General features: G+C 29.2%; 2 protein-coding genes across 14 annotated transcripts in view; both read left to right on the top strand.

Annotated features, from left to right (window-relative positions):
* Klc (kinesin light chain) overlaps nucleotides 1-8,570 on the top strand; it is a 30,161-nt gene extending 21,591 nt beyond the window's left edge. For 4 of the 13 annotated variants that reach the window (XM_088196267.1, XM_088196262.1, XM_088196281.1 and 1 more), the window contains one exon: nucleotides 351-1,099. In XM_088196267.1, coding sequence (XP_088052393.1) covers nucleotides 351-440 — 90 coding nt within the window. In that variant the 3' untranslated portion in view covers nucleotides 441-1,099. Of the gene's footprint in view, nucleotides 1-350; nucleotides 1,100-6,836 lie in introns of those variants that run through there. The other 9 variants (XM_088196251.1, XM_088196263.1, XM_088196260.1 and 6 more) reach the window with 5 other exon arrangements.
* Nucleotides 8,571-9,323: 753 nt separating this feature from the next.
* LOC148239159 (caspase-1-like) lies at nucleotides 9,324-15,591 on the top strand. The gene is made up of 6 exons (XM_088187262.1): nucleotides 9,324-9,357; nucleotides 9,871-9,919; nucleotides 10,388-10,482; nucleotides 10,585-10,716; nucleotides 13,162-13,310; nucleotides 13,370-15,591. Exons 1-6 carry the CDS (start codon nucleotides 9,354-9,356, stop codon nucleotides 13,667-13,669), a joined length of 729 nt encoding a protein of 242 aa, XP_088043388.1. The 5' UTR covers nucleotides 9,324-9,353; the 3' UTR covers nucleotides 13,670-15,591.
* The last annotated feature ends 208 nt before the right edge of the window (nucleotides 15,592-15,799 follow it).

The raw sequence follows: 15,799 nt of genomic DNA, 5'->3' as shown, positions 1-15,799 counted from the left end.
CCCAGGGACTTGTCGATTATGAATTAGATACTTAATACATTTTCTACAGAGTTAAATAGTATTAGAATCCGTTATAGTCAGATTCAATAGAGGGATAGTTTCAAAGTTCGATGCAGTCGAGTAGAGGTAATTGCCAGATATATTATATTTAGATCTGATGAACTTTGATCAACCAGTTTTATTGAATCCGACTCTAATATATGTAAGTATTGTATTAGTTTGATTAAATAACGTATTTTTTTGCACAGTAACAGTATTTTGTATTATGTTTATTTTGTTATACATTTTGCGATTTATTTTATATTTTGCATTTCTTTTTATTTTATTTTTTTATTATTTTTTTCTATCAGGCTGGAGGAGGCACGAATACAGAGACGAAATCAAATTTGAAGTCGAAATTGTTTAACGCCCTCGGAATTCACACAAGCACCAATCAATGAACAAACATAGTTTGTCATCATCATCATCGTCGAATTAAATATATTAATTTTAATTTTTCACCCATTCAATCTATTTAATTAAATAATTAATATTAAATTAAAAACAAGCTTTGTAACGCCAAAAAAGAATACTTATTTACGGCACAATTTGATATTGTATGCTTCGGACGTTTCAATTTTATCCAACGAGAGCGGCCCGCTTAAACGCAGTCTCGATTATTTATTATTAACGTTGATCTAATTCTTTGAGGCTACGTTTAAGCGCGCCATTAAGACAGTATAGAATTTTATTTCATGACATCGTTTTATATTTTAATTACACATTGTACGGAATCTCCTATGGTTTGATTTGTAAATGTAAGTGAATGTTTTTAAGTACTCTGTGATAAGTTAGTGAATTTCTATTTTAAAAAAAGGTCACCATTTTCATACATCACACATTTTAAAGATTCATTCCAATATCACGAAGATTGCATTTATGATTGTAATAGGCATTTGAACAGTGAGATTTGTATTATTGTTTTTTAACACATGACCCACAATTATTCGAGCAATTTGTCTGTATGTTTACATTTTTTATATAGTATATTTTTAACTGAATTGTCAGTATGAAATATTTTTATAGCTAAATGTTCTGAATATATTTTTACAAATGATAATTTTATGTTTTCGTATTTAATATTATTTTTTTCGTTTCGCTTCGCACTGTTTAATCATCATATTGTATGCACGCATTTGTAAAAAATTGTATTTTTAATTTATATTATATATATATATTAATAAACGAAAGTCACTGTATTTATTTTAAAGTGCATTTTTTATTTATTTATTTCGCTTTGCATGATCTTTGAAATATTTTGCACATGTAAATGGTGTTTAGATACTCGACGATAGTCGCAAAAAGAAGCTGCCGATTCATACAACTATAATGGTAATGTTGTGTAACTGCGATGTCTTTTCTTTTTAAATGAATATTACACTTATGTTAATTATTGTAATTATAAATTTATATTTAAATATATCTATATTCACATTATTATTATTATTATTATTGAGCGATAGAACTCTCGACAGTAAAAAATAATATATGGAATGTTATGAACATAAATAAGTTTAGTTAATAATTCTTAAAAGTGATTAAAAAATATATATTTTATAAAAAAGGAAAGATTCAATTAATTATTAAATCTGCTATATTTGTATTAAAAATAAGATTGTGATATTTAAATAGGACGATCATTGTTTATTATTGAATCAAGTCCAAGCTAGTTGTGACTAGTGACTCGTGTTTAAATAGTTGGGGGTGCTGCTGTAATATTATTTTATAAATGTATACTATCGAACGTAATTCGCATTGGAATTATATTTATATTGTTATATGTAATAATATAAATATAATTCTAAAGCTCGACAATGTACATTTATAAAATAATAATATAGCAGCACCCCCCAAATATTTAACGATGAGCCGCAAAAGAATAAATAATATATACTGCACTACAGTATATTTATTTTCAATAGTCAATGTACAAAAACATCTTTCAATACATGATATCATATGTTCTTAAATTTCTGCTCTGTAATTGGTTAGTAATATGATTTTATTCAATAATCAATTAGAGGGCATTACATACATTAGCGATAAGATTATATTCGCTCTAAGGAGATTATAATCTTAGCGCTATTGTCTTATTTATTATAATTTTTTCCTATCTCTGTGCGTACTTTCTAATTATATTCATATTTGAAATTATTAGTTTTATTAATTTAAAAAACCGGTTTATTTGCTCTTCACATGAATTCTGTGTTTTGTGTGCTTTTGAGAAAAAATAGAGTAGGTGCATTTCTTATTGAAAATAGGTTGAATATTTATATAATTTATTTCAATGTTTTGAAAAAAAGTATCATTTAATTGAATTTTATTAAAATTATTTATATGATTCATGGATTCGTATTTTATACAGAAACTTTTATTATATATAGCATGAATAACTAAAAAGTAATCTAAATCACTGATTTTAGTGTTTCAGACATTTTTAATGTTAAATCATTTTTTATATACATATATACATACATAGATAGAATTTGTACGTTTTTTTTAGATATGTTCTATAACCATTTTTTAATTTCGATATATGAGATGCGCCTAAAATTAGAAATTAATTCAATTTTCTATTACCAATATAGTATGACAAATATTATATATACAGTAAACCCCCTAAGAACACGGTAAATTGGCGACATGCTATTTGGGTGCCTGTTACTTTATGTGTGAGCGAGCCAAAGAGGATATCTCACCACACGCATGATTCATACGTACATATTGCAAAAAATTGTATGAATTTTTTCTAGTCCCCCAACTACACGCACGTCATATAGCACGTCCCCAATTTACCGTGTTATTGGGGGGTTTACTGTATGTTTTAATTCGTCGTAAGTAGTACAAAATAAACGTATAAAACTATTTTTTTTTATATACTAAATTTCACTTTCTTAAAGCATCTCTCTTTTTATTAATTTTATATAATTTTTAATTTTTCACAAAAACAATATTCCCTAAATTTGGAGTAACAAAAATATTTTCTATTATTATTAATATTTTCGTTCTATTTTGCTCTTAAATTTTTAATTCTCTAGTTATAGAATTCTTTCGGTCCTAAGCTTAATAATAACCTAGCTCCCTTTGAATATCTTCTGTATTAGTGTATTTAGAAAATGCCTAGAACATAATGGTGGATGCGTCATGATGTAACTTCTTCATTAGGCCAACGCTAGCCTTCTTTTCAATGGCCTGGTTTGGCTGAATTAATTGTTAATACAGTTCCTTTGTGATAGTATTGTTTATTGAAAGTTCATAATGAATATATCCTTCCACATTCCACCAAACAGCCAGTATAATTTTTGTTAGGAGGGAGTTGTTCCTTTGGCAGTAGAGATAGTGTTTCCTTGCAGTTAATATTACTGTGCAGATTCCATTTCTCATTACCAGTAACAATTTGATTGCAGATGAGCTGTTGAATGGATTAGCTAGAAATGCTCGGCTCATTCTACAACATTACAGTAGAATTCTGCTCTACTACCATTTGTAACATATCATTATCAAGCTCCCGGAAAAGTCTTGCATTTGCCAGACTAAAAACGCTTGTACTATCTTTGTTCTATATTTCTAACAAAACTCCCAAAACAAAACATGGCTTACATGAAATTTCGATACTTATTAACGTCTACACTGTTCAAGTTGTTCTCAAATACAATAGTACTACTGAAACAATGTAATTTAATATGGTACATATATCATATTGCAAATTAAAAACACCCCATTATTTATGAGTTGACCAGTAATATAGAAAACTCAACACTATCTATTTTGATTGTCTCGAAGCATGCACCGAATATTTCCAATGGTTCATATTTATATATTTATTTATATCATTGTAAGTTATTTATAAAATTATCTTTATTTTTAATGTTTATATGTAAAGGGAGATTTACGAATATTGCAACAAAGTCAATGTAAATATTTTACTGGTTTAAGTTTTGCTTCAATGGCTCTATTGCGCGGCGTAGATTTTAACACCTCGTGTTCTACGAAAAACATTCGTGAATCATCCTTTATGATAGTTATTATCAATACAATAATAATCTATCGTATAAAGTTTGTTGGTTTTCTCTTACTTTCAAAACTGACTACATTTGAAACATTGTTTTAATAGTCAGATTTTACTTTTAATAATACAGTACTAATTCACTGTCGAGAGTGAATGCGACCAAATCGGTACGTATACGTTTTTTCAGCAAGCACAAAGCTAGTAAATAGAGCGAGCAACCAGTAAACTTGTAAAGATGTCGCTGTTATGCAATTTAACAATCCATTATTGGTGTCATTGCATATAATTGTAATACAAATACCATAACCATCTTTAAAAAAAATATATAAAATAAATCACGCACAGTACACCAAAATCGAGACACTTTAGACATGGCATTTATGAATTAACTCGGAATGATGTGTGTGCATGTGTGTATGGTTCGTCCACACGTGTGCATACATGTGATTGTTAAATTGCATAACAGTCCGGAGAGGCGGTGCAGCGCAGCGCTTCCTTCTCCAAGTTGAAAGCTTCTCTGAGAAGATCTTCGGCCAAGCTCATCAGTCGCTTCACGGGAAACCGCCACTCAGCCACGCTACCATCGTCCGTAGACGTCACGGATCCGGCCAGGTGAGATTATGTCCAGTAGAAAAGGCGTATCGTACGGTAAATAGTATCAGTGGAGAACTGGATCTTGAAATATAATTAATAGATGAACAACAAACCTTCATTAAAAAGGTGTTTTTTTCAACAATAAAAAGGTATTATTATAGTTTTAGAGTACTACCTTTGCTTTAGTGTGAATTTTAACCCCAATGTAAGAATATATGTTTACACTCACTGAATTTGCACTGTAAAAATGTATCGTTGCACACGGGTGTGTTGTATGCACAGTGTGTTGTATACCATCAAGTGAAAAGTGTATAAAAAAACTAAAATTAGGAATTTATTTATGTTACTATGATAATAGGAATACGAATATGATTTAGCATTTTCCCGTTACTCTTCCAAAAACTGGATTTTTCCATCTTTTGCAAACGATTAATAAAAAATTATGGTGTAATTTGTAGCTGTATTGCAAGTTTCTCTTGTAAAAAAATTATAGTTATATTGTTACATAAGGAAAACAAAGAAAATACATGTGTCTGTCTGTCACAAGAATTCTTCCCAAACGGTGAACAGTAGAGATGTGACATTTGCACATGTCATTCTGGCTGCCATTTCTAGATCAACTGTGCTATTTTTAACGTTTACTATTATTATTAATTGATGGACTTTATTTTGTGTAAAGAATGAGTTTGATTTTAATCCGGGCGACGCTGGGTAATAAAGCTAATTATTTATAATACATATTTATGAGTCACGCAGTATCCAAGTCGTTTCGATGATCGGGTTGAACTCATGAATTTCAGGTGATTGCTTAGTTCGACCGGATCTGATCGTTGATGCATAAGCTGCTGCTTTCTCAGGCTTCTGAGGATCGTCTGTGTTGATTCGGCGAGTTCGTTTGAACTCTTGTTTATTTCAAGTCGGAAGCGAAGTAATAGTTCTAGATAAAGTTTTTGACTGGAGAGCAGGGACATCTTTTGGGGGGTAAGGTGGAGCCATTTGCCCTCCCTTGAATTTGGCCAGAAAAACGTATGTCATTTAATAAAATGATACTGATTTTCTTCCGGACAGGATTTTTGAGAACATGGATTATTCCGGACAAAAAATATTTTTAATATTTTATTAGAAAAATAAGATTAAATTGCATTGTTGAATTTTAAACTACCGAGTTCAATGAAGTAAATCCAGTGAATCAATATTTTTCAGTGTCCTGAATAATCCTGGCCGGAAAAATCCGGGCACCGTCGCGAGTGTGCTATATTCGAGCTTATATACTCTTTTGGAAGTAGGAACTTTGCTTCGCTCCACTTAATCTCGACCCTTTTGGCCAATGCAATTCTATGCTATTGTCTGTCATTTTTTTTAATAAGAATTCTTTTGCGTAACGACAAGTGTTATTCATTGGACACTTATAACTCAGATACCTGCACGTTCCACTGACTTGTATGTATGGTGTATTATTATAGTATTAAATCTATATACATAATCATTTCTGATTAACTATTTATTAAAATACTCTGCTAACATATTATTTTCTAACTTAGTCCATGGAAATTTTAGCATACGCCTATAAAGCCACATCTTATACGCTTCTAGACTGTTTATTGTATTAGTTTTTAATGTAATGTACAATATAGCATTGACCAGACATAACACTTAAACTAATTTAATTCTAAATAGCACTAATCTGCGTTTGTATAATGTCGACGTGACGAATTAACTTGTTTTACAAGTCGTCAATATTTCACTACGCTTTGAATAAGGGATTGCGATAGGTTTCGTCTCATGCTTAGGGAGTGCTCCTTTAAAGCATTTTTATAAAAAACTTTGCTCAAATTCGTAAAAAATATCCATAAATACAGAATTCCACGAATAAAAAAAATACTCGAATGAAACGTATAAATGTGGTGGGTTAAAAATAAAATCTTTATCACCATTGAATAAGTAATTATTGACCTTCTAACCCCATAAATATCAAGTCTTTCTATGTAGGTAAATATAGGTGAAAGTAAACCAAATGATAAAATGAATAACGGGGTTAGAAATAAGACTATATTGTATGTATATATATATAGTAAATATATCGACAATTTAAAATATGAGTGTTATTGTACAGACGTATAAAAATATTTCTTATATCTTTTAATTTGTATCATATTTTCATAGCCAGTAAACACTATTTTTAAAATTGTTTCAGCATGAAGCGCGCAAGCTCCCTGTCCGTCCTCAGTAATGACCAATCAGGATCTCCCAAAGGACACTCAGGAAAGATCACACTTGGAGATGGACAGGAGCGGTAGCAGCTTACCATGGAAATTAATTGATAGCGTAAATGAATTTAAAAAATCACAACCGCTTTCGAATGTTAAAAAATATATTTCAAAATGTTCATCATAAAACGGGGTTGTGGTATACCATCGCAAGCTTCAATATGTTTTGGTATATTGTATTATATCTACTACTAATTTTACGCGTTTTTTACACATACTACATCTAAGCCCATGACACGATGCAAACACAATGGAAGATTCATTGGTAGTTACTATATGTACTTAATTATTATTTAATTAATTGGAAAATGTCTTTTAACATAAAATTCGCGTGCTAAAATTGTCTGAAAAATAACAATATTAATAATCGATAGGGCAAACGTTCATTGTATGTAAGAAAAGTCACGTCTAAGTTCTAAATAGAGCTTGGAAAATTTGTAATAAAAATCATAATCCGTCATCTGCCTAAATTCTTGGAATGTTATATTTTGTGTGATAAAATATATATTTTATCAGAAAATTCCCTATAAGTTGAAGAGATAATAATTGCTGCAAATCTTACGAAAAAACACAACATCTATATACACATTTATTGTCTTAGATGATAACGTAAATCGCTTGTCATATGTAAAAGATAAGATTCTTTGAATAAAGATACATATTTAAAACAGTTGTCTCTAATCATATTATTATTTTATCATACTAATAGTCACTAAACTAAGAGCTTTAAGCTCTATTTTATATAATTGACAATAATTCGTTATCATTAGTATGATGAAATAAGAATATGGTTAGAGTAGTCATATAACATTGTAAAATATTTATTATTTTAAACATAGAATCTGGCTGGTGATGGAATATTAATTTACAGCAATTTATCCGGGATTTAAATAAACTTGAAAAAATACATAATTTATATATTATATATACATTATCAATTTTCTGGATTTTTTTAAATAAAACCATTGGGAATATATACTTGCTTTTCTTCTAAAAAATAAAAGCTAAAATATTTTTAAAACATTCATATACATATTAAATTATTATTTCCTCAAGTTTTTGCGAAGCTCCATATATTACGTTTTATGTCGTCTTTATGGTTATATAAATTTTTAAACTTCAATTAGTAAGAAACTTAACCATAAACGCAATATAAATAATATAAATTATGATATATTAATATTCTACAAATATTAAGCATTAATGTAATCTTGTGGTGCTATTGTCTTAAAAACGTTTTGATTTTATTATAAAATAATATTTTTCAAGTCTTGAAATGTGCGTATTTATACTTTTTATTCAAATGCCCCCGATTTTGTGTTTATTGTTTGTTTTAATTTTAACGCTTAGTCACTAAACTTTTCACTTTAGCACCATACTACATTTTAGAAATATTGTAATCGTCAGTATTTGCTGAATCGTTCTGTAGAGAATGTTATATATAGCTTTGACTTTGCTCGTGCATTATGTTTTTTTGTATGTCAAAAATAAAAATGAAAAATTTGCCTCACTCAAATTGATTAAGCGAACTTATGCGATTACTTATTGAAGCTCGTTATAAGTACATTTTATTAAATTTTATGTAGTGTATATTTGTTGTTTCGTCGTCGGATAATTTTGTATGATTTTTGCTAAAATATCAATAAAAAGGTTCAAATAAATTAATGTATGTTTTTATTATCTATGATGTTGAGTCAATTGAAAAACTAGGTTTATTTTGTAATTAATTGAATGAAAAATAAGCATTATTTTTTCTACGTAGATGACAATTGAGAAAAACTCTGCTGCAACTTTTTCTCTGCCCCGAGCACCTTTTCTTCTATTACCATTTTAAATGGTCCAAACCTTAGATTTTGTTTCATTTCAACCATTAAACGTATAGTATAAGGTTGAGCATTGCACTCAGAAGCTTTGATTGCAGAGATAACAACAGTGACATCCTTAGGCTATGTGGCGCCCATAAGTATGGTTCAAAAAATATTTTTAAGATTACATTACACATTATATGTGTAAATTGTTGACAAAGATCCTCACGAGGCATATTTTGTACAAATATGATCCAAAAAGCCCATATCACTGTCAAATAATTATGTAAAAGATATATAGGGGACCGAAAAGTAATCAAAATTATTTAAAGCATTTTATTTCAAAACGCGGTCTAGTAAACAAATAAGTTTTTGTTATTATATTAAAGCAAAAAGTATAAATTTATGGTTTCTTTGTAAAAAAAATACTTTTCGGTCCCATATATTACAATCACCATACAACAGAAACAATAATATCAATTTAAAATTCACTTAAAAGATATAAGTATCAACTCTACTATATATATATACACATATCTATCTATTCGTATCGTATATCTTCTGATAGTGTAATTAAATATTTATTTTATGTTAGTATTGCTACGAATATACTGATAAACATACATATATTCAGCAAACATGGGTAATTATAAAGTCCAAATTTGTGTACTGGAACAATTGTAGTTTTTTAATTCATTTTGTGTGTATCTCAGCTACTCAACTTGTGCAGACAACTTTTTCTAAAAATTGTATCCGTTACTTGACTGAAAACATTTAATTCATATATATTTTTATTTATCGCTATATTGTACCTATAATGTGACAATCTAATCAAATATGGAACAATGTGACAAATAAAACAAACTTACATTTATCTATTTATCTAGTCACAATCATAAAATAAATGAATCAAACAGTGATAAGAATTATGATTGTACTGAATATTGCCAAAGATTTAAGAATATCAGAAATCGATATATTTTTTATGAATAAAAATATTAGTATGCCTAATTTATACTAACATTTTTATAAAGCACTTTACTACTTTTCATCCAAAGAAGTAAAAATATTTATTATATGTTTTCCGGTATACTTCAAATGATATGTAATACTTATAGCACATTTTTTTAATTATTTTTATTTTTTCTTTATCTAGTTCAACTTATGCAAAAAAGAAACCACGTAGATTTATGTGAACCTAAGTTGTAAGTGCACATTTTATTTACGCACGGGCATTTTTAATAATTAATATTAAATTATTAATTATGCTTTTTTCAAAAAACGAATTTAACTAAACTAATTAGCGAATGAAGGCTGGTTAAGATTGCTAAAAAATATTTTTTTTAATTATTTATATTTTTAGTCGGTAGTTTTATTACCGTATTTTACTAGTATTATATTTGCTCATAAAAGTCATGAAGTTCCCAGCTAAATTCATTATATTAAACATACCTTTATTAAAAACAAATAAAAGAATTTTGTTTTTTTATTAAACATTAAGTGTTTCGACCTTGTTTTAAAAACAAATTATATTTATATCGCGTAAATTTTCTACCTTTTAAATAAATGGAAAATCTATTGGGACTTTAATAATATCAGAGGGAAAAGAGTTTTGTCCATTGATTTATTTTGTGAATTTCGCAGGTTTATCTTATAAAATTTTTTATTAATAGTCGCAGCAATAGAAAACTCGATACAGAATATTATTTCAAGACGGGATTGGCTATCATTTTTAACAACGTTAATTTTGACGCAAAAACGAAAAAACGTAAGTATGGATACTATATAAACAAATAAAAAAAAATACTGCATAAACAAATTAAAATGCAGATTAAATTTATTCATTTATTATATGTTAAATATATTTCAGCTGAGAGAAAAGGTAGCGAGGAAGATGTAAAAAAATTAAAAAGCTGCTTCGAATACTTAGGATTTCTCGTAGATGTCTATGTAGACTTGATGAAAGAAGAAATCTTTTCGACTTTGGAGAGAGTTGCAATTGGTATGTATTACTTACTTATTATAGTTTTTTTGCTTTTATCGATTTCTCGATGCTTATTACAAATTTATTATCAATTCTCAACCAAAAATTACATGTGTTGCTTAAGTATACAAATTATTTCATTCAAAGATAGTATATACGAATATTTGATCAATCATTCGAATATTCATATAGTTGAAAATTGGGCGAATAATTCGAATATCCGAATATTCGATTGAAGAATTATATTTGAATACATCTCACCGCTGGAGATATGTTTTTACCAGTGAAAATATAATTTATCTGGTAGGTGCTAGTAAAATTATATGATTTCAACTTTTCTATATGTAGTAATAAATACATTCATGTACTTACTATAATTATTTATTTACATGTGATGTATAAATGTTGACGGTGAATATCTATTTTTTTGTGAAGTTATATTTTCACTAGTGAAGTCTAAATACATCATCAGTAGATATATCTTTTTTCTAGCGAAAATATAATTTAACTGTTAGACGCTAGTGAAATTATATGCGGTTATAAAATGTCAATGACACTCGATTTCACAGTTGCGAAACGTACATTTGCTGTTCAAACCCAAACTTAACCTACACAAATTAAGCAAACCCAACTTGTAAATGGTTTTAGAATTTTCATTAGTCAAAATACAAACTAAGCTAACTCAACTCTCAGGGGGAAATAAGCGGAAGAATAAGTATAGACAACGTCGCATGTATATTGCTCCATAGTTCATCTGCACATTGATATTATACTGTTTTAAAAATATGATTATCCTTACCAATATTACTATGGACTTCTGATATGAGAGAATTGATCAAAGTGTATTTAAACCGATTTTTGATAAATAGGAGGGCGCAAAAAACAATTATCACTTCTCAGAAGGCAAAAATTCACGTCAAAAGCAATAAAATCGTGTCGGCGGCGTCGCAGTGGGAACGTTCGGTAACGAACGTTCCCACTGCGACGGCGCCGACACGATTTTATTGCTTTTGACGTGGATTTTTGACTTCTGAGAAGGGATAATTGTTTTTTGCGCTCTCCTATTGATCAAAATTCGGTTTAAATATGCTTCATTCGATTCTCACTTATTGTAAATCATAATTTTATTGCTTTTGCTGTGGATTTGTGAAAACAGTGATGCCCCTTTGAATTTGGTCAAAAAAATGCATGTCATTTAATGAATCTCAGTGAAATGGAAATATTAAAAAAACGACCACTGAATTGAAAATTTTTGTCTCCTACCTGGAAAAAATCGAAATGACGTCCCTGCTTAACAGCTTCAATATTCTTGCTGATCCATGAAGCTGCACCATCTGTGGTTATCCCAGTTAGATTGGTTCAGTGGCGTAGCTATGGTGGGGCGGAGGGGGCGGGCCGCCCCGAGCGGCACTTGCTTGGGGCGGCATGTTCGCGATGGAATCGTCTAGTCTGGTTCTTAACCCTCAATAAACTAAAATTTATGTAAATCTACGAATAGCAAGAGCTTATCAATAATCAATTTATTATTCCAAGAAATGCTGATTTTATGACCCTGTAAAAAAATGTATGGGGGGGGGGCAGCAATTTTAAGGATTGCCCCGGGCAGCATATATCCTAGCTACGCCACTGGATTGGTTGTATATTTTTTGTCCTCATTACATCGAGAAATTATTCTGTCACATTCGCTTCGCTATCTATGCCCCGAATTAAAATGGCAAGTGGAGCTGTATATTTTTTGTACACTTTTCCTTTTAGTTCATAACAAAAAACAATAACATGTTGAGTGTGTTTCAAAACATTAGTTGCATCATCTGCCATTACAGCGAAATATTAGGCTTTTTTATTTCATTACAGATTTATTCTTACATACACTTAAAATCTATTCTTAAAATTCATTTTCTAAGATCCTTTAAACACAATACAATTTTTTTTAAATAGTATCTTATTTCTCAGAATATTATGTCCACGTAAAGGTAATTAAAATTTACCACAAAACGCATTATTGCATCTATTCCACATTTAAAAAAATGCATACAATTTACATGCAACATCAAAGTGAACTTCAAAAAAGCCATTTCTTCTGAAAATTTTCATATTTTTAGTAAAAAAATCTAATATGAATTTATTGCAGATTGTTCAAAATTTGCGATTCTTCAAAATATGTTTAAGCAGTATTGATTAAAGTTTCTGTTCCTACTCGTCCCGGGAGATAATTCATAAGTGTGTCCCGATTCCTGGAAATTTTTATTCTGTGTATCTTAATGCATACTAAAAGTTATTTATTAATCTTAAACTATAATAAAAGTAATTATTGTCAAAGCAAAAGTTTTAAGACTAATCTAAATAGTATTATCTTAAAAGTCTATACTATAAATTAGTATATTATTTAACATATACATAAGTAAGTATACTATTTGATATTTGTGGTAAAGTCTTGTTACAGTTTATTTTATTACATTTTAGCTACTGATGTAGATTGTATAACTATAATAATAATGACATATGGCGAAGGTGGTAATTTGTGGGCTAGCGACGAAATTTATCCAGAGTCTGAAGTTTTTAGTTATTTTAAAAAGAAGCTCCCAGGAATTCCGAAAATTTTTATCATCCAGGTAAATTACTTTTTTATGAACATAATTTGATTTTTTAATATTTTTAAATGTTTATTCAGGGCGGTCGCGAGAATGTTCTTGAAACTCCGGTTCTCCCAGACGACGACATGTTTGCGATATGGAGCACGGGAGTGAATTCTCGCTCCTATCGAAATACTATGTCGGGATCTTTCTTCATATCAGGATTGGCGAAACAATTGAAGAGCTTAGATACCAGATCATCCTTAGTAACTGAGATGAATAAAGTTGTCATAATGGTGAAGCTGGAGTGCAGGAGTAATAGAATTGTACAAGAACCGCAGATCGTAAACAGACTTCAGAAAGATCTGTATCTGTCGCCGCAGAGGACCACTGATTAAAATATATCTGCATACTATAATAATAAGTAATAATCGAAAAATTAATAAAGTGTTATTTATATTGCAAGTTTATTGAAAAACTAGAATCAAATAAGATAGAAAAAGTTTTACGCGTGATTTATTCCTTAAAATCTATAATTAATGTTGTTTATTTGATTTGCAGAGACATTATTAAATATATATTATAATTTCTAGTTGTTAAACTTGTAATAAAAAATTCGGACATACTTTGTTTTGAAATTATAATTGTAGCTGAATAACTCGGCGATATCCAAATCATTGTTCCATTCTTCACTCTTCACTCCAAAAAATTGTAATTGATTATGAAATAGATATTTCCATAGTTTCGTAAATTCGCACATCTGTTTAAGATTAAAACTATTTCATTTGGAATAGACTTTGTTGGTCTCAGAGCTTGAAAGTATACCATTAACTGTAATAAAAATAAGTATTACATAAAATCACACTGCGATTTTTTGCGAATTTCTGAAAATATTTTATTTAATGAATCATATTTCGATTGATATATTGAATTTGAAAGACATGTTTGTGATTTTTTTACAGGCACACGCTTATTACGTCTTTAGTTTATTTCGCTACTATGGTTTTAATAACAATTGTGTGCCTTAACCTGTGTTATATTCTCAATATATATTTATTGCATGAATAAATATGAAACTAATAGTTTAAAACACTCGAGAAAAAAATATCTACGTGTTCAGAAATTAGTAGAGAAAAATTATGAATTATTCCCATAGTTAGGTTTATACTGAAAGTGTACATTTGTGTTCGCTACTAATATGAAAATTTTAAATTCAGATTAAAATAACCATTTCAAATTTTAATTCTCCTTTATTACATATAATTTCACGATAATGTGAAAAAACACGTATATTTTTTAATTAAAATAAACTTAAATAGTCCAATAAAATAAAACCATCTTTAAGCTTACAATATAAAACAAACTTGTGATTTTAAACAAAAAATAAAATTGCACATCTGTTGGGTTTTCGAGATAAGCGTAAAAATATAGACAATAAGCAGACCAGGTATCAACGACAAGTTATACTATAAGCAGTGGCATAGCTATGGGGGGGAGGGGGGGGGGCCGCCCCGGGTGGCACTTGCTTGGGGGCGGCATATTCGCGATGGAATCGTCTAATGTGGTTCTTAGCCCTGAATGAACTAAAATTTATGTAAATCTACGAATAGCAAGAGCTTAATAATAAGCAATTTAGTATTTTAAGTAATGCTGATTTTATGACCCTACAAAAATGTATGGGGGGGGGGGGAGCGCGGCAATTTTAAGGATTGCCCCGGGCGGCCCATACCCTAGCTACGCCACTGACTACAAGTCTAATTAACACTGTTCTAACAAAACTAATCAAATAGTAAAAAAAATAGTTTTATAAAATCGATCGCTGTCGGGCACTTTCGTGATATTTTTCAGTAAAGTCATATTTTCACTAGTAAAGTCCAAATACATTTTCACCAGTAGATATATAATTCAGTTTTAAAAATATGTGATAACTATTCTTCTGATATAAGTATATTAAAACCGAATTTAGGTCAATACGAAGGCGCAAAAACAGTTATCACTTCTCAGAAGTCAAAAAATCAAAAGAAAAAAAAAAGAGTTTTAATATAAACGCTAGATAACCGAGCATTTCCACTGCGACGGCATGATTTTATTGCTTTTGACATAGACTAAACAGGGATTTCTTTGAATTATGCCAGAAAAATGCGTGAAATATTAAGAAAGCGAGCACTGACTGGCCAATTTTTGCCCCCCCCCCCCTGGAAAAAACTGAAATGACGTCCCTGATTTTGTGTATGATTTTTCGTTGTTTCGCTAGTCATTTTTATTATGTTCAAAAGAAAGGATATGACATTTAATAGCTTTGTACAATTTTTTTTATGTATTCAAGGCCATCGAAATTCAATTTCATAAATTTATCATTCAGTATCATATTAAAATAATGTTTGTTATATAATTTAAATTTAATCAATAGCTACTTTACTTAAATCATATATTATAATACAAATAAATGTATTATTGCAATTTATATACATACATATGTTTTAATAAATTGTGTGTTTATAAAAAATCTAATTATTATTATTTTTTAC

The sequence above is a fragment of the Plectrocnemia conspersa genome, unplaced genomic scaffold, assembly GCF_051122295.1.
Source record: "Plectrocnemia conspersa isolate PC_06_02 unplaced genomic scaffold, ASM5112229v1 ptg000001l, whole genome shotgun sequence".
NCBI lineage: Eukaryota > Metazoa > Arthropoda > Insecta > Trichoptera > Polycentropodidae > Plectrocnemia > Plectrocnemia conspersa.
Note: the sequence above shows the minus strand (reverse complement) of the source record. Positions and strands in the feature narration are given on the sequence as shown.

Excerpts from the sequence above, each read along its gene's own strand:
- LOC148239159 (XM_088187262.1), top strand. Across the intron at positions 9,920-10,387 it reads GATTTATGTGAACCTAAGTT|TCGCAGCAATAGAAAACTCG; the intron begins GTAAGTGCACAT and ends TTTTATTAATAG. Across the intron at positions 10,483-10,584 it reads TGACGCAAAAACGAAAAAAC|CTGAGAGAAAAGGTAGCGAG; the intron begins GTAAGTATGGAT and ends AATATATTTCAG.